The 21,937-nt window shown below is 39.8% G+C and overlaps 1 protein-coding gene across 3 annotated transcripts in view; it reads left to right on the top strand.

Annotated features, from left to right (window-relative positions):
- gpr137c (G protein-coupled receptor 137c) overlaps positions 1-14,030 on the top strand; it is a 32,273-nt gene extending 18,243 nt beyond the window's left edge. Inside the window, exons 5-7 of one of the 3 annotated variants that reach the window (XM_078233926.1) lie at positions 317-442; positions 2,966-3,090; positions 13,343-14,030. In XM_078233926.1, the coding sequence (XP_078090052.1) occupies positions 317-442; positions 2,966-3,090; positions 13,343-13,349 (258 nt within the window). In that variant the 3' untranslated portion in view covers positions 13,350-14,030. Of the gene's footprint in view, positions 1-316; positions 443-2,368; positions 2,553-2,965; positions 3,091-10,031; positions 13,107-13,342 lie in introns of those variants that run through there. The other 2 variants (XM_078233925.1, XM_078233927.1) reach the window with 2 other exon arrangements.
- Positions 14,031-21,937: the final 7,907 nt, after the last annotated feature.

Raw genomic sequence — 21,937 nt, 5'->3', positions numbered from 1 at the left:
TATTAATAACAGCTAATGTACCATTTGGCAAATACACAAACTGGGGTCACATTGCAAGATTTTCTGAATTAGGATTAAATAATTCTAAACAGGGCAGTGGTTTCAACAATATAGTACACATTTCAAAGGCTTTTTAATGCACTGATCAAATTTCAGATTCAAGTAATATATTCAAGTTCTTAAATTTACTGGAATTTGCTACTTTAGAATAAAGTCATATTTTTAATTGGCCTTTTCTAGTTGTCTTTCTCATAAATATGCTCCATTTTAGTTGATTTGCAAATGTATTAAGCTGCATTAATGTTTGATTTTCCAGGCAGACGTTGAAAAAGTCAGTGACCAAGCTTATGTGGCATTTGGAATAATTCTTTTCCTTTGGGAACTATTGCCTACAAGTTTGGTGGTATTTTTTTTCAGGGTGCAGAGACCAAATCAAAATCTGGTAAGAAATTGTTTGTATATGTCATCAGAATTTTCTCAATGACTTACCTACTCACTGCCCAAAGGCAGGTCCCCCCCACAGCACCATGACTTTCACCATGGGTGGGGCAAGCAGCAGGTCCTGAGTCCTCGCCTGCCAGAGCAGGAATGAAACCCTGTGCTGTTGGCACCAATCTGATTCACACACTTTTGAATGTATGTTTTAGCCTGGAGCTATGGATAGTGATAGTAGAGGCTCTAATTTCTTTCCATCACATGCCTCACCAGGAATCTTTCCTGCTCTTACCACCTGCCGTTGGAAGGATTTACAAGTTCATACTCAACCTGTTTGTTCTTGTTATGAATGCATCTTCCTTAGCCATAAAGTCCTGTGGTGGGATTTGAATGTAGCTTCTGGCTGAGGGGCACTGATCCTACCTACTTAGTTACAAAACCTCTTTTGCCACAAATATTAATTTTTTTAAGTGCTTTCATATCTCGTGCCAAAAATATTTAATACACTTCCTGTTCTACTGAAGGATAAATTAAGAACAGGAACATATAAACAAAATTTGGCCATTTAGTGCCTCATGCCTATTCTGCCATTTAGCTGTTTTGTGCCTCAAGTCTGTTTAAGCACTGTGGTTCCGTATTCCTTGGTGCCCTTCCTCAACAGGAATGTATCTACTTGCATCTAGAAAGCTCCATTTGACCCAATAATCCCTTCGTAATCCATGCTGACTTTCTTGATCACCTGATACTTGTCTAACTGCTCAGTCATGGTTTCTTTAACAATTAGTTCAAGTAAATTATTTGTATGTGCCATCAGAATTTTGTCAAATGACCTACCTTCCCCCTGCTACCCAAAGACAGGTCCCACCTGCAACACTATAATCTCCACCATTGGTAGCTTTTTGGTAAACTGGCGGTGTAACGATAAAGTACATAAATCTCTTGTACTCAAAAATCAAATTTATTTTTGCTATTAAGATTTTTATTTTCACATTTAAATCTACTAAGTTCCTTCCCTTGACTATTTTTACATTCACTTGATACTTTTCCACCATTGTGCAGATGTGAAGTATTCATTTAACAATTTGCTGTTTCCTTATTATCCATTGTAGCCTCATTTGTGTCTATCTCAATATATTTTTGCCTTGAGTCTTGGTATTTTAGTTTTAATACTGTACTCTTTACTTCATTGCTTTCTTTGTATTTTGTTTTGCTTTTTCTTGTTTAGTCTGCAGTATTTCCATTCTTTGCATTTTTGAAAGTTTTTTTTAGTTTGACACTGACATATAATTCATTTCTAATTATACAGGTGCCTTTGAGGGGCATGTTAGTTTGGTACTGTATCAAAAATTACTTTGTTTTCTGCTGTTCATAGATTTAGTTTAGTTGAGTAATAGTCAATATGTTTTTTGTTGATTTGAAGCTTGGCTTACCATAAAATCTGTGACCCTTCCTCCTTTTTCTCTCAAATCCGAAGTCTAGTTCGAATATAATAATGGTCCTTACTTGCAAGACTTGGGTGTGAATTTTCTCACTCCAGACTCCTAACTTCTTCCTCATTTTATGAGACTGTGTGTCTTTCAGGTTTAGATAATGATCGCCCCATCTGTTCGGCATTCTTTGGTTCCAAAATTGAACCTTAATCTGGCGAATGTTGCTTTGGACAAAATTTGGAAACCTCAACTTTTGTTACTGTGTGCATGGGTACTCTTGGCAAAGAAAGGTTGTGTATACATTATTTTTAAGAGTAATTTAAAATTCATTGTCTTGTGCTAATTGCACATAACTGCATTTTTGTCTCTGAAGTCCTGAATGTTGCTGTTGGTAACTGTTTGAGGAAATGTTGGACAAGTCACTTGTAAATTCTATCTTAAAATAGCCTCACTTATTTGCTAGTCGGAGACCAAATCAACACTGTTGTTCACTTGTCTTATAGCACAGTATGGCCGGAATTCTCTTGACCTCGCCTGCAGCTGGGACACTCCAGCCCCGCTGAAGTGAATAGAGTTTTGACTGAGTGCCAAATTCTCCAATCTCTCTGGCAGCAGTGGAGGGGGCATACGAGATCAGAGAATTCAGGCCTATATTTTATTCGTCATAAGATAATGCCCAATGAAAAAAGCAAGTATCCTGGTAGGTATTAATGTATAAGATTTTTAAAGCTGGCAGTGTACCATAAAATGTAATCATTATGAATTTTAATACAATTTTTAAAAATCATTCTTCGCATTCTGGTGGCAAACTTCATTAATCATGCCTTGTGAATTATGTTAATTTGAGCCTTTATAGCTGAAATGCTTCTTTAGCAATTCAGTATTTGCAATGGCATTGGAGCTTAAAACAAAAGGTAAATAAGATTTTTCAATATAAGAATGGCATGCTATTAACGTTTGACTTTGTGAAACCCAGTCACTCATGTACAAGACTGTTTGTACTCTGTTAGCATTGCTTTTGTTGTGGGCATTCAATCCTTTTTCTGTAAAAATTTAATTGACAATTAATCGTGTTTAAACTTTATGAAAATCTTTTACAGGGATCAGGTGGAATGATCAACAGCCACAGTTTCAGTTCCAGGGCGTACTTTTTTGATAATCCAAGACGGTATGACAGTGATGATGATTTAAGTAGAAGCAGTGGCTCTAGAGGAGAGAGAGGAAGGTGGGTGAAATTGCTTTCCAGAGATGGAGATCTCCACATTCTTAGCCATTTGACACTGCTGAAAGTAGTAGCCTTTTAAAGGAGCATTGCGGATGAGGTTTTGCCAATTATAACTGTTGGTAAAGTATTTCATAGCTAATAACTTCTCTCTGTTTTTATAGAAGGAAATATTTTTTTTAAGCAGTGTGGCCTTGGAGCCATGTGGCCTCAGATAATTGTCACTACATTTCGGTATATCCTCCTTTACTCCATTTTGCAGATTGTCGTACTGCGGAAGACTTACTTGATTTTTGTTGTGCAGTAGACTGGCTAGACCCTGGCAGAACTATCTTAAATGTGCTGTGCAAAACATTTTTCCTTTTTTGTTTTCCTTCCATGAGTCATTTTTAAAGAAATGATGATGCCTTTTTTACTTTAAGATGTATTATGTTGCTTTGATAATTCCCATTCAGAAATTAGTTTGAGGCAATATAGAGATGCCTTCCCTATGTATCAGTTGGCAAAAGTGACTTCAGTCACAATGAACCTAAATAGGTCCCAGCTCTGAACTTCGAGACAATTCCTGAACTACATCATATTGAGCTGACTCTTTTCCAGCCGCAACTTGTTGGCTGGGTGCCACGCTTAAAATTTGAAACTCCTTAGTCAGGAATGAAAAAAGCAGAAATGTAATATTAACAAATTTCAATCCACAAAAGTTAAATGTAAACTAAATGCTGAAAGGAATACATTTTCCCGGGCTCACCATATTGCTTATGATGTGGCTTCAGGAGCTCTGTGATGCTATAACATAAGGGCATCTGCTGACTATCACCAAGTTGATCAGGTGATGAGGTGTGACTATCAATCTTCAATAACATTCTATAAAACTTAAACTGGAACAAAGGCCACTGATGGTGTATTTTGACATGTGGGAGGGAAGTCCCACAAAGGAACTATAGTAACTCCTTTCTTGAAAGTTGCAGTTTCGTTCCTGAAAAACACAACTTTAAATAACAACGTTAAGCAAATCTGATTTTTCTCATTACAGCCAATACAATTCTGTAGAGCCTTTCCCATCAAAAAAAACCATTATATCTTGTAAGTTTGATCACTGTACATCCCTAAATTCCTACATTTGTAAATTAAATATAAATTTAAAAATATGAAATAAATGTTTCCCCCTCACTCGCTGCTTCCGCCCCCAAACCTGCACTATGAGCAAGGACTCAGGAGTGAGAGGGAACAAGAGGAGCTGCAAGTGAAAGGGTCAAGGAGGAAAATGGTGAGTGGGAGGAGAGTCCATCCTAACATGAAACAGCACTAAAGCAAGAGCCCTGACGCTCTGCCAGCCCAATTATATCCACAGCACTAAAATGAGACTTGCTGAATGAGGCAAGAGTGACAGAAAAGTTAAAGCACAGAAGGAGACTGGCCCTCCAAAGGAGAAATTCACCTAATGCTTCTCCATTGCCATTTCCCCTTGGCCTTCAAACGTTTCCTTTTTTCAGATAATCCAATTCCATGTTGAAAACCTCAGTTGACCCAGCCTCCATCATACTCTGGCAGTGCATTCCAGATTCCAACCACTTGCTGCATTTTAACAAGGCTTTTTTTTCATGTCACCATTTCTTCTTTTGCCAATTACCTTTAATCTGTGCCACCTTATTCTCGATCCTTCTACCAATGGGAACACTTCTACTCTGTCCAGATCCTTCGTGACTTTGAATACCCCACTCCCAATCTTTTCTTTCCCAAAGAGAGCAGTGCCAACTCCAATCTATCCATTTAGCTGAAGTTCCTCATGCTTGGAATCATTCTCATGAATCTTTTCTGCACCCCCTCTAATGCTTTCACGTCCTTCCTTAAATGAACATATGTACCATCATTTAATGTTATAACTCTGCTCCTGAGATCTGCTAACTAACAGACTATTGGCAGTCACATCACATCTAGTTACGAGGTGGTGCCTGTGTTATTCCAGCTGATACTGTTGGACTGGTCAGATCCCAGGATGGAACCTGGCTTGATAGACCCAACTTTTATTTATTTTTTGTTTAGAGAGGTGGAGAGTGACTACTGAACAAAGCTATAGGAGTCAGCTGATTAACTTTTTAATAAGAGTCATAAAACCTTATTGGAATGCAGGCATCTTTTAAAGTGAAACCAACACTCGGGCTTCCCCATTCTTGCCATCCAAATGCAGAAATATAAATTATACTTAAAGCTATACCTTATTCCTGATGAACACAAAATACAAACATAATTTACTTAAAACTATCTGTATTTCCTAACACTTGCACTAGTTTAAAAAGAGAACAGGTTTTCAGCAAATTAACTTTAATTGAACTTTTATAAAGAGCGATTTAGGTTCCATCTGAGCTACATTAACAATTGACATAAAGAATAAACTGACCTCTACCATTATTCAAACTGCATGTTGAGAAGATCAGTAAATTGAAAAAGGGATATGGTCATCCTAGTGATCTCACTGCAATTTGGACTTGCTCTCCATGCACCATTGCATTTCAGTCCTCCGTGCCACAGTAAATGAACAAACGATACTTGTATTACACTGCTTGGGAGAATCAAAGGGAGGGTTCTTTATTATGCTTGGCCTGAAAAAAACTCTGATTTTTGGAACCTGTTGTATTGACAGAAATTAGGATGGAGTGATCTAGTAAATCCTTGTTTGTGTTGAGAACCGGAGTGTTGCATCTGGACTATCCTGGAGAAAATATCACCTTGCATCACCAATTGCTTTTGTCCCACTGGCTTGCATAACTTATGATGTGTGCACCAAGCTAATGGTTATCTTTGGGGTTGATGTTGCCAGTATTTGTTTAGCTCTGACGCTAACAGAAAATGAATTGCAATGAGTCAGCAATAGCAGCCACTTGCAGTAGAATTGTTTATGATTTGCAGCTGTATGTGAAAGGCTGAAAATTGCAGGCAGGAGTGGTTATGGCACAGTAGGAGGCCATTCAACCAGTCTTATCTATGCTGATTTTCTGCAACTGCCTCGTCCCACTCCCCCATCTTTTCTTAATAGCTTTGTGAATGTTTTCAAAGAATTATCCAATTCTCTTTTGAAGACCTCAATTGAATCTGCCTCCACCACACTCTCAGGCAGAGTATTCCACATTCTAACCCAGTGCTACATTTAAAAAATATATATACATAGTTTAGCTTATGCCATTACTACTTTTACCAATCACCTTAAATCAGTGTCCTATGGTTCTCAACCGTCACCGTTTCTCCCTACTTACTCTGTTCAAGCATCCCATTAATTTGATCACCTCTATCAAATGTCCTCTTATGGTCTTAACCTTTTTCTCCCAAGGGAATAACTCTTGAATCTCCAATCCATACCGTTCCTCATCCCTGAAACTATCCTTTGAATCTTTTCAGCACCCTCTAACATCTTCACAAAGGGTTGCCCGGAAGTGGACACAATACTAGGGTGGAGGTCAAAGCAGGGATTTCTCCAGGTTCACCGTGACTTCCTTGCTTTTGAACCCTTTTATCTCTGCTTATTAAGCCCACGATTCCATATGCTTTATTAATTGCTTTCTTAACATGCCTTGCCAATGATTTGTGCACATGTACCCAATCCCTGCATATCATCCATCACTTATCTGCCCATTCCACCATCCTGACTTTGTTTCTTGAAGTTTATCCCTATCTTCCTCGCAATTCACAATATTTCTAAATTTTGTATCATCTGCAAATTTTCCAATTGTGACTTGTACACATGTCTAGATCATTAATATTGATCAAGGAAAGCAATGGTTCAAACACTGACCACTGGGGAACCATGTTCTATCCCTTCCTCCAGTCCAAAAAAGCAAGCATTTCACCTTTCCTGTCACTTGGCAGTTCTATCCTGTTGTGTTCCATGTCTATTGTGGCTCTTTTGGTATCTAACTGGTTCAATTTCTCGGCCCTATCCCCATGCCACCCTGTCAGACAGTGCATTCCAGATCAGAATTCACTGTATTAAAGTCAATTCTCTGCCTTTCACCCCGACTCTTTTGCTAATTACCTTTAAATCTGTGGCCTCAGGCAAGGGTTGCTGACTTTTCTGTCCCTGGGAACAGTTTCTCGTTTATCAAAATCCTTCATGATTCTGAACATTTCTATTAAAATTTCTGTGAACATGTTCTATTAGTAAGGAGAATAATTAATCCCTGAAGCAAAGAAGCTGACAAATTCCAGAAAGTAAAAAATTAACTAATAAAATTCCATATCTATAGATAAGATGTCATTAAAACAGTTTACAGAGGATGTGAAATAATTAAATTCATCTAAAAGTCACAAATTTGCATTGTTTCCATTCCTGTAAACTGTACAGTTTGGAGATTTGTGAGCCCTGTTGTGTTTGGATGAATATTCAATATGCTAACTTTTATTTTCCTATGTTCCTCTTCATTACGTTTGAATGGCAATGACTCATGTTTGGCTTTTACTCCACAACTGACTGCTCTCTCAAACCTTGTTTAAAATGACTGTTGATCATCTGTAAACTTCAACAGCAAGTGTTGCTGGACAAATCTAGACACCATCTCGTCATTTCCCATCACCCTTGTTTCTATGAGGAGCCCCTAATGCTAACTATTGCAGCAGTTTGCTTTGTTTTGCCCCCAGTGCCTCGTCCAATATCCCATTTGCACTGCCCAGCCATAATGCAGCACAAAATGAGTATCATAACAGCAAATGCAGGCCATTGTGTCTGTACCAGTACTAGCTGCTCACAAAGCAAGCTAATCTAATGCTATTCCTCCCATCCCTCACTCTTAGCCTCTGATACTTTTAATTATTTGTGTAGTATCATTAAATATTGTGATTCAACACGAGCAAAATACCATGGATGCTAGAAATCGGAAATCAAAGCTGCAAATGCTGAAAGTGCTCTGCAGATCTGATAGCATCTGTGGAGAGAGAACAAGATTTATCAGTTCCAATGAAAGGTTATTAGCATTAATTCTGTTTGTCTCTCCTCAGATGCTGCCTGGCCATCTGGGTATTTGTAGCATTTTCTGCTTTTATTACAGATTAGGTATGACAATATCTTCTGAGCTCTGGAGCATTATAACTGGGGGGGTACCCCAAAGATGTGCTGGGGCACCCTCAGGAAGTACCCATGCAGGAAGCACGAACCTCCAATGGACAATTGCCCTGCAATGGGAACCATCCAAAGATGTGCAGGTTAGGTGGATTGGCCATGCTAAATTGCCCCTTAATGTCCCAAGATTAGGGGGATTATCGAAATTTAGCAGGGTAAATATGTGGGGTCACGGGGTAAGCCAAGTTAGTGCAGATTCCTTCTGCACTGTAGGAATTCTATGATCCAAAAGTCCAATTTAAATCTCTTGCTTTCCAACTGTTTTACAGCAATTAATTACCCAGGAAAAGTTAGAATTAAAGCCATTTCTAACTTCTGGATAAATATAGTACTGACCCACTCTGCCCCTAGTCCTACCCACCTGCCTTGTACACATCTCCATGGCTTCCCTAAATGGCTGGACCTTTAAATCTACTTGCTTTAAGGCAGCTAGTGTCATTAAAAAAGGGGGCATACCTTCCTGCTTGGGTGTCTGGAGAGACAAGGCCTTGGGAACCTGCTGCTCGAGTCCGAAGGTCAGGTGAGAAAGGTATGCTACATTTCAGGGTAAGTAACTAGGAACAAAGTGACAATGCTGATTGCCAGTCCAAGGAAGTTACAGCCAGAGCTGGGAATGTTTAATGGTGTGACAGTTCTTAAGCAAGGCAAGGAGTAGGTGGAGGAAAGAAATGGTTGCGGAGACATTAGGCGGCAGAGATGTGAACTAAGATTCAAAATCTCCCCTATGTGACATTTAGAGAGGCATATTGCTGCCTGCTTCAAATGATTAATATTTTCATGACTCTAAATTACCTGCCAAGCTGCTTTTAAAAAGAAATTAATCCAGCAGAATAAACTATTTTTGAAGGCTGTAAAAGTTTACCTTTCAGTTGAGAGATTTTTTTTTTAATTGTAAATGGATGTTAAGTGGTCAATGCTGCTGATAAGATTTGGACTTTGAGATAAATTTACTTCCAAATCCAGATTTAGTAAATGTTGCCCAGAAAAATTTAAGGATTTATCCTTTCATTATGGAGCTGGAGGGTTGCATCCTACAGTGTAGTGGGTGAAGAATCTAGAACAATTGATGGGGGGAAAAAAGTTTGCAATGAGAATTATTTGGCAATTGTATTCAGAATAATTCACTTAGTTCCTCCAGTCCACATGTGGGAAATGGGCAGTAAGACTCCATTGCAATCTCTCTTGCTCCAGCCCAAGTGATGTCCCACTCTTGGAGGTCGTCCTCAAATGTGCTTCACCAGGTTGTCTTTGGCTGGTCCATTGACGACATCTGCCTGAACCGGGGCAGTGGGACATATTTGTATTCAAAGTCTCTGTTCCTTTTCCCCCTTATTACAACTTGGCAATGTTTCAGAAACCCCAGAAAGATTATCCCCATATTATTATCCTAAATGTCTTCTCATTGTATCTGTACCCCATCTGGTTTTGAAAGCCATAGAATCTTCATTTTAGCTAGCGGAAATAACTCGGTGTGCAAGAGCTCTTGAGTCATACTATATGAAGGAGCTAACATTCACTTGCCAAATTGTCCTCCACCACCTCTTGAGCCATGAGATCAGAGAAAGCAGGAATGTGTGTATTTTCACTTTGACATTGACCTTACTCGCACTCCCAAGTTGATTACGATCCCTCGTGCAGAGCCCTAAGGAAAATGAGTGATTAGGCTGAAACAGCACTGGTAGATGCTTGGGAACAAGTCAGCTGTCTGCCTGCCAGAGTAATTTGGGAAGGATTGAAGCTGGAGGTAAAAATGTTAGCTGCTAACATTAAGTTTTTCTTTTAATTAAAACTTAAAATCCCTTTTGCTTTTTTCCCCCCCCCCCCACTGTTTTTAAAGCATCCTATCCACAACACCACAAGGCACTGGTTGGTATGGAGCCATCCATAGGAATAGCAATTACAATGTAGTGTCTCACTTGCTGAATGGACCTCCAGCAGCTACAGCACCACTTCTCTTCGCTTATGGTAACATTCAAAACAACCACCATCATAACTATTACTCAACACCACAAAACTATTATTCAACGCCACAGAACTAATGGGAATCTGCAGTTTCAGTTCTGTGGAAAATGTTTACATGCCAATTTTCATGGGCTGACCACTTGGCTCGCTATGAAAGAATGATTGAAAGAATTTCATTTGTGGCACTCTGAAAGAAAAAGTTATCAATGAAGTAATCTTCAGAACTGCATCAATGACTATAAAAAGAGGATAGAGACGTCCTGTAGCGTTGCAGCTTGTCTTGACTGTAGTAAGTGAGACTGCATATTGCACTTTTACCTGCACTTGCAATCGGAACACAATTCCAGAACGAATCTTGATTTATAATCAAAGTTTTTTGGAAGGTTTTTAGAATTAATCTGGGCCGAGCAGAAGGAACTATTTTCTTCATAACTTGATCATTCTAAAGCCTGTTTTAATGTGTGATAGGTTTATGGAAGGCAGAGCTAATATGCAAATCTGCCCTTTTTAATCTAGCTGAAAAAGAGTTTGGCTGTTTTAAATACACTAATGCTGTGACGCATGAATTTCAGATATTCTTATAGACAACTGCACATGGTCTTGTCATGGGAAAACAATATTGGCAAGTTTGGTCATATTGTTTCCAAGACTAGATTTAAGGCCTAACTTGGAAATCTGTTATAAGTGATCAACCAAGCATCTGAATGTAATGTATGGTGCAATGTTTTACTATTTGCCATTTGAAATCTTGTAAATGGGCTAATGTTCTGTTTAACAGAACTTAACATCTGTACATGTATTAATATTGCCAATACTACTGTAGCCTAAAGCTGACAGCATTATCTTAGCCTATTCTGCTATAGTAGAGTTGCATGTTTAAATTTAATGAAGAATAATCTCATTGCCCACATGATATTTTGGGTGTCTGGGGTTTGAATTCTTGAGGGCTGGTTTCTTCAAACAAGGATAGAACAATTATTGGATTTCCTTGTCTGTAATGTAATTTAAACATGTTATGTGTACACCAGCATGTTCGTTTTTGTACACACTTGAACATTCCATGAAACAGCTGGATATTTAAGTACACTACACAACAATTGTAGGGCACGGATTAAACATATGGTACAACATGAAACAATTTTGCACGTTTTCCTTTGCACTGGTATTCATGAAGGCAGTAGAGCTATTAATTTCAGGAGATGAATGTGAATTATTGACTAAATTGTTTGAATGTACTGTATTTTTATATCTGATTATTGAGATGGAAGCTGTACAATATGTATGACTCAGGATCTTAATGGAATACTTCAGTAAAAATAAGACTAGTCTCTACTAAATGTCTTTAAATCTGAGGGGTGCCAAATTTGCGCACTCAGTTGCAAAAATAGTATTTCTGACATTGGTAGAGGTTATTGCATATCACTTTTGAAGTCGTAAAGTGGTACAAATTAATGAGATTAAATGATTTCCAATGTGAGCAAAATTAATTTTGCCTCAAAGTTGATATTTGTAGCATTGGATAAGTGTATTAGGTTGTGCTGCTCAGTTTTACTGAAAGGCAAAGATCACTTAAAGGCCAAAAAATGTTTTGACCTTTGTATATTTGGTACATTAAGAATGAACCCAAGTTTGGGATCATGCCGTTGCAGAAGTGCAGATATTTCTATCATTACCAATAATACTTACTGCTGTCATCTGAAGCTCCGACGTTTCTCAGGAGAAAGATTGAGACTTGGGTTGTGTTATTTGGTAGGTAGGGGGAGAGGCACTGAGGGAGCTGATAATCTTCACCTATGTTTCACAATCTATAAAATGTCTTTCTAAATGTTTTGCTCATGTTAACCTTATTCAATTCACACATCTACCCTCCAGTTTTTTATAGAAACTGTTCATGTGTATTACTTTTTAAATCCGCGCTTTTCTTTTGGAGAATGTGTACGAATTAGTCATTACATTGAGTGTGTAGTAAAGACGGACCTCTTGAAAAAGTATTCACTGCTGAAAATCACATCTGTTTCTGAAGTATTTATTGTTTTCCCCCTCAACATATACCAACTGAAAACATTCTTAGACTGCAATTAGATTGAGTTAGTCTTTGTTTGGCAATGCATGGTTTCTTCAGGTGCTCCAAGAGTAGCTTTGTGACCAATAAATCACATTTGGGGAAGGAATGGTGGCATTACAGAGAAGAAGGAAAGGGAGAGAAGAGAGCCACAGTTTAGGATTGCAAACAATTAAATGTGGATTGTTTCTGTCTCTAGCTAAAATTGGACTTTGATCCATGTACATCCTGATGAAAAAAAATAGCAGAATTGGCCATGCAGGACTGCTTTAAAAATATAATGTGCCTGTCTGGAATCATTAATCATACTAGTGATTTAATTTTTAATGCATGCTATTACTGATGTACAGCAGCCATTTATATTTGTAGTAAGATGTATATCTTGGCAGACTTACTAATCTTCGGGCAATGCATCTGTACCTTTTTTTTAATTGTGTAGAATCTAATCCAAAAGGATAAAAAGTCTTGTCATTTTTTTCAAAACTCAGAAGTACAGTATCTTTGAAGTCTAGATCCCTCATGTTCATGTTGAAATGTTAAAACTAAAGAATTTTGAGCCACTAGTTACAAATGTGTTTATTTAGCAAATCATTTCAGATATGTATGTGCCAGCATTTGCTAATGTATATTTGTTCCTGTTCTTTCATGGGATGTGGGCATCGCTGGCAAGGCCAACATTTGTTGTCCATCCCTATTTGCACTTCAACTGAGGTGGCTTACTAGGCCATTTCAGAATAAGAGTCAACCACATTGTTGTGGATCTGGAGTCACATGTAGGCCAGGCCAAGTAGGATGGTAGGTTTCTTTCCCTAAATGACATTAGTGAACCAGATGGCTTTTCTCAATGGTAATTTTATGGTCTGAATTGGTGAGACTAGCTTTCAATTCCAGATTTTATTAATTGAATTTAAACTCCACCAGTTTCCATGGTGGGATTTGAACCTGTATCTCCCTGCGCATTAGCCTTGGCCTCTGGATTGCTGGTCTGGTAACATTACCATCTTCCCACAATTTTAAATTCTGCAGCTCTTTAAATTAATTCATAGTTTTTGTATTTTTCACAATAGCAAACTTAGCTTGCTTAATGAACCAAGAGCTCATTTCTAATTGTATTTTCCATCCAGTCCATGAGTGAATTGTCTAGCTGGCAATCAGTCTGAGGATCAAATACTTATCACATTGCTGTGTGAAGTCTTCTGTGGACCAGGATCTGAACAAGCAAACAAATACTACCCCTACTGTTGACTTGACTTGATGTGTGATTGTAAATGGTCAGCTTAGCTCAGTTGTGAAGTTTCGATTTCTGTATGACCTGAACCTCTGTTTTGAAGGGTAAAATTTGTTTGTCCTTGTAAAATCTCCAACTTTAACCTGATTCATTTTGTCTTTTATTGTTGGTGTCAGGACAGAAATATTGATAAACGGTTCAACATTTTGGTTCATTTATTCCCTTCATTTCTTTGAAAATATTTATGAATTATTTTTCTTGTTTTCAGTAACTTTTCAATTTGTCACTTTTCAAGATTGAATATTTGTAAAACTTTACCAGTAATCTTTAAACCTAAAAGTCTGTCTTTTTGTGGGAGTATCTAAGTGTACCTGTGCTGTTAATTTGTTTATCCGTAAAGTTAACCACTACACTTGTACTGTTAACTGTAAAGCTGCTCTGAAGGCTTTATTTTATTGTGGCCAATGAATGTAAATGGATTTACCATGTAATAAGTTGTAACAAGCACTACCATATTTAAATAACCATTTTATGGCATTTGTAAACGGAAGATGTAAGTATTAAAAATTAAAGTTTTAAACCTCAAAGATTGGAAAATCTGTCTTAATTTCTGTGCAATGAGATGGAGGTGATAGCAAAATAAATGACCAAATGATCACCTCAAATATTATCATTGGGATAAGATATTTAGGTGGGGGAAGGGATCGGAGGAGACCGCAATACCAATGACCTTTTTTGTATTCATTCTGAAAACTCTGCTTCACTAGGGTTCAGTTTAGAATAGACATTGAATTTGTGGAAAAGTGCCCAAACAGTCTGCTGCCCTCTATGGAATTTCTTTGGTTAAGGTGCTAGCTAGTTTTGATGCAAGAAATTCAAGTACAGATCGCACTGACTGAGCCCCCGTCCCCTGTTCCATGTTGGCACAACTCGTACAAATAGGAGCAGGTGTAGGCTGCTTAGCCCTTCGAGCCTGCTCTGTCATTGAATAAGGTAATTGCTGACATGAGTATGGCCTCAACTCCAGTTTCCTGTCCACTCCTTATACCCTTTGGCTCTTTCGTCAGTCAAAAATCTATCTAACTCAAAATGTTCAATGACCTTGTCTCCACTGCTTTTCTGGGGGAAGAGAATTCCAGAGACCACCTGGGGGGGGGGGGGGGGGGGGTGGAGGGAGAGGCGGAAAGAAAATCTCATCTGTGTTAAATGGGAAACCACTTATTTTTAAACTGTTCCCTAGTTCTGTCACTTCCACAAAGGGAGACATTCTTTCAAGTCCCCATCAGGATCTTTTATGTTTCAAGATCTCTCGTTGTTCTAAACTCTGGCTGCAGGCCCAACCTTTCTCTGAACTACTAATGCAAATATATCCCTCTTTATGTAAGGAAACCAAAACTGTGCATCATGCACCAGATATGATATCTCAGTTGTAGGATAACATTCCTACTTTTATATTATAATACCAGCATTCAATTTGTCTTGATCACTAGCAGTACTTATAGAATCGCCACAGTACAGCAGGAAATCTGCAGTCCTATACCTGGTCTGGCCTACATATGGCTCCAGCAATGTGGTTGACTCTCAACTGCCCTCTGAAATGGCCTAACAAGCCTTGGCAACTAGGGATGGACAATAAATGCTGGCCAGCCAGTGACATCCATGTTCCATGACTAAATAAAAAGTTATGCTCCATCTGCCATTTTTTCCTCCACTCACTATCCCTTTGCAGATTCTACATCCTCACAATTTACTTTCCTTCCTAACTTTGTCATCAGCAAATGTGCTGTAAAACTCTCATGACTTTAAGACCCACCTTTCTCCCAATGTCGGGGCTACGTTGGATGCTTTGGGGATTCCCCACCGCTTTGAGGAGGTGCTGCGGACCTTGTTTCAACATTTTGCACCATACATTTGGTCCCTTTATCCATGTCATTTGTAGAATTGTAGGTTTGCAACATGAGACCACTTAGCCCATTGTCTGTGCCGCTGAAAAACCAGCCACAAAGCCCTAATCCCCTCCCAGCTGTGACCACCCTTTCAGGCAGTGGGTTCCAGATCCCCACAACTATCTGGATGAAAGATCTTTTCCTCATCTCGTCCTAATCTTTCCACTAATCATTTTAAATCTATGCTTCCTCGCCCTTTCTGCTAAAGTAAATAGGCTCTTTCCAACTACTCTCTCCAGGCCCCTCAATTTTAAACATCTCATAGTCTCCCCTCCGGCTTCCTCTGTTCCAGAGTGACTCCAGCCTATCTAATCTTTCCTCATTTCTGTGATTTCCCAGTCCTGGCACCATCCTTGTAAATCTCCTCTGAACCCTCTCTAAAGCAATTACATCAGTACTCAAGTTGTGGCCTGACTAGTGGGTTGTATAGCTCTGGCGTAACCTTCATTGGTCTTATATTTTATGCCTTGACATTCACTCCAAGATCCTCTAGGACTCACCGTATTCTCCCATTTTTATTATGTAATTTTTTGCCTTGTTTGACCTTCCCAATGCCTCAGCACCAGGGACCTGGATTCAATTCCAGCCTTGGATGACTCTGTGGAGTTTGCACATTCTCTCAATCTGTGTGGGTTTCCTCTAGGTGCTCTGGTTTCCTCCCACGGTCCAAAGATGTGCAGGATAGGTAGATTGGCCATGCTAAATTGTCTCTCGGTGTCCCAAGGTGTGTAGGTTAGGGCAATTAGTGGGGTAAATGCATGCGGTTATGGAGATAGGGGCTGGGTGGGATTGTTGTTGGTGCAGGCTTGATGGGCCAAATGGCCTCTTTCTGCACTGTCGAGATTCTATGGTTCTATGAATCTGTTCTAGATAGTAAATAGCTGAGGCCACAGCACTGATCCCTGTGACACTCCATTCATTACAGCATAAGTCCAAAGCAAATTCCAAGGAGATGCGGAAAATAAGCTTCTGCTTATCAAAGGGAGGGGAGGGGTGGGGGGGGAGCCTGCTCATTTTTAGCAATGCAAGGGACCTCTGGCTGTAGTTATTGGGTGAATATCAGCAGGTCATAGGATTACTATAGACAGGATATCAGGGTATTGTACTTACAATTTAGTCTTATGTTGACATTGTGGGCGATTGGCGGGAATTTTGACACTAATGTCACTATTGGGGCAATTTCAGTTTGTTGGTATTAGTTATTGAAGAAATCAAAGTTTCTCCACCTATAGTTTCCTCAGATTCTTGTCCTGGAGAGGATAGAGGTCAGATGGCAGATGTTTCCTCCTTGGCTGTCTGACTAGTTTCTCAACTTTCACAACAGCTACTGCCTCAAAAACAAGAAGCAAGATATTGCATTATAAGGAACCCAATTTGTGAAATTGATTTAAAAAATGTCCCATGATCAACCCTCAAGTAACATTTCCAGTCTGGGTTGCCAATCCTACCCTCCAATGATGTCAAAAAAAATTGTCTCTGGCCAAACCCCAGAACTACATTCAAATATTAGAACCAATATTCAACACAGCTATAAACCCTTGCCCTCCTATTGCTGAATGCAACTTGTTTATCACAAACTTGTACACTATGTATTCTCAGCTTTGAAACCTGCAAGTAGTTGGCACTAGATACATGAGTTCTCTATTGCATACTCCCAACAATTTGTCGTCAGCCCATTTCTTACCCGAGACTGAGACTTGTTCAATTAATCCGGCCAATTGGTGAACTAAAAGAACTCCAATTTTCTTAGTTCTGTCTTTCTTTACTTTTTCCAACCATTTTCGTTGTTGGTCTAGTAGGTGGGATGAATTCCTCCCCCCTTTTATCATCTGTTTAATGAGCCTGTCCTTCTTAGTCATATATTCGCCTATCAGGGATTCTGGGGGCCCCCACTGTCTTTGTGATCCCGCCATAATACAGATAAGTTTTATACTCACCACCTGGAGTCTTCTATTCTCCCTTCTCACTCTCCCACTCCTAGGCTGCTCTTATCGGAATCTGGTGTTACCTGTCAGGGGTGATCAAATCCCTCCGTACCACCGCTTACACTATTAAGCTTACACTATTAAGCTTACACCATTAAGCCGGCTTCTACTCCAGTGATCACTCAGTCTCTCTCACTCACGTCTGAACATCACACCTCAGGCAACTTTTCTCCAGTCTTTATACCCACTTCAAAATCCTGGCCTCAGCGTGGGGCATTTCCCCTCTTAACATTTGGTCTCAGGCTGAGTATAAAAGACAAATGCCTCCTTGTCCGTATATGTTCAGTTCAAACGTCTTTCTCTCTCACGCTCTCTCATCACATATGAATCTGTCCCTCTGTAGTTTGACTCACCCTATTAGGTTCAGAATTCTATTCCAGTGCCCAGGTTGTGGCCATTCAACCTGAGCCCGCAAACAGATTCCCGGGTTTCGGTACCAATTGTTGTAGGTAAAAAATACCTCTGAGACTAGTCTGAGCCAAAATACAGTAAGGCTTTATTCTTACAAGCTTGTGGGAGAACCTGACCCCTGAAAGCGGAGAGCCAAAGTTCTCCCTGAACACAAGAAAGTGGGGATATTTATACAGAATGGCTTCTTATACTAGTCACGAAGCAAACTCCAGACCAGTCACGAATCAAAAGTACATTTTACAGCCTCTGGTCATGAAGCATGGTGCATCTGGCAGCCTCTGACCATAAACCAGAGTTTATCTGGTATTTTCAGGTCACGAAGCAGTCTTCGGTTTCCTGCTCTTCCGCGGCTTTCCTTTGAAGTTACCGACGCAATTGCAGCTGACCCAGCGGGAGTCCTCCTTCAAACGGCTGTTATCGCTCTCCACATCTTGTAGCTGCTCTCGTTGTTCAAACCACACACAAGCTTGTAGGAAAGGTAAGACTTTACAAATAACATTTACATCTGACTGTCTATCGTTATAAGAATAAAAGTTAAAGAATAAATAACTTGTATTGATGTCAGAAGCAGTATAAACCTGGGGAGATTAGCCACAATGAAGGGTTATGTTTGTGATACATTCTAGGTACAAAATCCATTAACCCTTTAGGTACAAAATACATTTGAGTACAAAAAACATTAACCCTTTCCCTTCTTCAGCTGTCAGATTATGGGCCAGATACCAATGAAAGGCAATGCCATATGGAGGAAGAGCAACAGAAGGGTATAAGAGAGGAAGGAGTGACAGGAAGGCAAAATAATCCATACACTGAACACAATCAACCACCGAAGACGGATCTGCCTGGAGATGACCGGGAGTCAATGCTGGCGCAGACTGCACTCTCAGACATGTGGTCACTGACATCTGTGCCATCATTGATGAAAACCTTGCACCTCCTAGAATTGGTTGTTATGCCCTGCCAGTGATTGTCAAGGTCACCAAGGCCTTTAACTTCTTTGCTTCTGGCTCCTTCCAGGGATCAGCTGTGGATCTTAATGTCATCTTGCAAGTGGCTGCACATCATTGCATCTCGTAGATCACTGATTCCCTTCTTGTCAAAGCTAGACAGCATATTCATGGTGTCAGGGACAGTGGGCATTGGGTCTCACCTCCATCACTGGCTTCTCCCCAGGTGAAGGGCATCATTGATTATATCCATGTGGCACCCAGCGACATACTAGGAATCCATCAATAGGTAAGGTTTCCACTCCCTAAATGTCCAACTGGTCTGCAACCATAACAAGAGCATGTGTGTGCCTGCTTTCTTCACAGCTGCTATGACTTTTTCATCTCCCACCAATTCAGGCTGCCTCACTCCAACCCCGAAAATGTGTCAATGGTTCCTCGGGGACAAGGGAAATCCCCTAAATAGATAGAAGGCTACTGGCCTCTTTATGAGAACTCCAGACAGAAGAATGAGGTGATACAACCAATGACCTGCTCAGCAGGACAAAGCTATTGAGCAGGCCACTATTCCTGGGCCAGTTAGTACCAGGATCTCAGTCACTGTGGTAGTCCTTTGTGCTCTTCATGACATAGCCCTCCAGAGATCTGGGGATCTTGAGGATCCTGAGGCTCTGAAAAGGGACAGTTCATCTAGGGAGGAACAATTGGAGGCAGAGGGAGATTATGCAAAATGCAGAGGTGCTCCTTCTGCACTTAACAAAGGCCTCTCCTGCCACCCTCCGGGAAGTGGACCTCCCTCAGTCTCCAGCTTTAGGTCCAGGTTGGTTTTAATGAAGCAAAAATCTGCCTTGCCCCAAGTACCAAGCCTCAGGTTTTCCTGTAACATCTCACTTCCCTCGGGTGAAGTGAAATATTAATAAATTATACTTGAAGTGTAGTATCTGTAATGTGGAGGTGCCAGATATCTCAGTTTACTGGATGGATAACAGTTAATCTAATTAATGCCGATAAGCTTCTAGAAAAAATTATTTGGAGTAGAATTATTAGTCTCATGGATAAATATGGGTTGATTTGGAAGACATGATGTGGAGATGCCAGCATTGGACTGGGGTAAGCACAGTAAGAAGTCTCACAACACCAGGTGAAAGTCCAACAGATTCATTTGGTAGCAAAAGCCACTAGCTTTCAGAGAGCTCAGCAGTGAGCGCTCAGAAAGCTAGTGGCTTTTGCTACCAAATAAACCTGTTAGACTTTAACCTGGTGTTGTGAGACTTCTTACTTGATTAGGAAGAGTCAGAATGGATTTCTAAAGGGGAATCTGTGTTTAACTAACTTACTGGAGTTTTTTGAAGAGGCAACAGAAAGGGTCGATGAGGGTAATGTGGTTGATGTAGTGTACATGGACTTTCAAAAGACGTTTGATAGAGTACCACACGACAGACTTGTGAGAAAAGTTATAGCTCATGGAATAAAAGGGATAATAACAATGTGGATACAAAATTGGCTGAATAATAGAATAAACAACACCAGGTTAAAGTCCAACAGGTTTATTTGGTAGCAAAAGCCACACAAGTCCAACGCCGGCATCTCCACATCATGAATAATAGAAAGCAGAGAATAATGGTCAATGGATATTTTGGCTAGAGGAAGATTTGTAGTGGTTCCCCAGGGATCAGTATTGGGACACTTGCTTTTCCTGATATATATTAATGATCTAAATATTGGTGTGCAATAGGACAATTCCAAGTTTGCAGATGATACAAAACTTGGAAGTAATGTAAATTGTGAGGACAGTGTAGAACTTCATAAGGACAGAGACAAGTTGGTGGAGTGGGCAGGTAGGTGGCAGGTGAAATTCAATACGGAGAAGTGAGGTGATGCATTTTGGTAGGAAGAACATGGACAATATAAAATAAGGGGTAAAATTCTAAAAGGGGTGCAGGAGCAGAAGAACCTGGTGTATATGTGCATAGATATTTGAAGGTGGCAGGACAGTTGGTCTGGGCTTTATTAATAGGGGCATAGAGTACAAGAGCAAGGAGGTTATGCTGAATTTATGCAAGACACTAGTTAGATCTTTGCTAGAATATTGTGTACAGTTCTGAGTGCCACACTATAGAAAGGATGTGACCGCACTGGAGAGTGCAGAAGAGGTTTACAAGATTGGTTCCAGGGATGAGAAACTTCAGTTATGAGCCTAGATCAGAGAGGTTGGGACTGTTCTCCTCAGAGAAGGCGGCTAAGAGATTTTATAGAGATGTTCGAAATCATGAGGGGGCTGGACAGAATAGAAAGGGAGAAACTGCTCCCTCTTGTAAAAGGAGAGGGCACAGATTTAAAGTGATTTGCAAAAGAGCAAATGTACTGTGAGAAGGAACTTTTTCCACACAGAGTGGTCTGGAATGCACTGCCTAGATTTGTGGTGGACGCAGGTTCAATCAAGACATTGAAGTGGACATTAGATGATTATTTGAAGAGCAATAATATGCAGGGTTAGGGGGAAAAGGCAGGGGAATGGCACTCGGTCATGATACTTGTTTGGAGAACTGATGCAAAAGGGCTGAACGGCCTCCTTCTGCATCATAACAATTCTGTGATTGTGAACATCGTGAGGTTGATCACTGTTCTCGTTGAGACAGACCTGGGCTCTGCTCTACCCATAGTAAAATCTAGTACTTTGTTGTGGTTTGGTGAATAATCACCAAGGACCTGCCTTCGGGCAGAGAACTATAGAAGATGATGTATTATTTAAACAAAGAAGAGTAAATTTGTGCATAGCATGATCCCAGAAACTGATGAATGACCAGGTAATCTGTTTTCATAATGTTAGTTAAGGAATAAATATGGGTAGGACACTAGGAAAATTTCCTTACTCTTCTTCAAATAGTGCTGTGCAATCTCCTACATGCACCAGAACAGGCAGGCAAGGCTTTAGTTTAATATTCTAATCTGAAAAATGAAATGCAGCATTCCCTCAGTTCTACCCTGAAACGTTAGTCTAGATTGTCTGCTCAAGTCTTCAAAACTTGAACCCACAACCTCCAGCAGTAAGGGTAAAGGGTAAAGTAAGCAGTAAAGGTAATGATAAAATCATTAGTTGAGAAATCTAGACCTATTTTGAATTTTTAAAGTAACTAAATTGAATCCCTGACTTGTGTGTGTGTTTTCTAAGTAGTAAGTTCACTCTAGACTGGGATTAATT

The sequence above is a fragment of the Mustelus asterias genome, chromosome 18, assembly GCF_964213995.1.
Source record: "Mustelus asterias chromosome 18, sMusAst1.hap1.1, whole genome shotgun sequence".
Lineage (NCBI taxonomy): Eukaryota > Metazoa > Chordata > Chondrichthyes > Carcharhiniformes > Triakidae > Mustelus > Mustelus asterias.
Note: the sequence above shows the minus strand (reverse complement) of the source record. Positions and strands in the feature narration are given on the sequence as shown.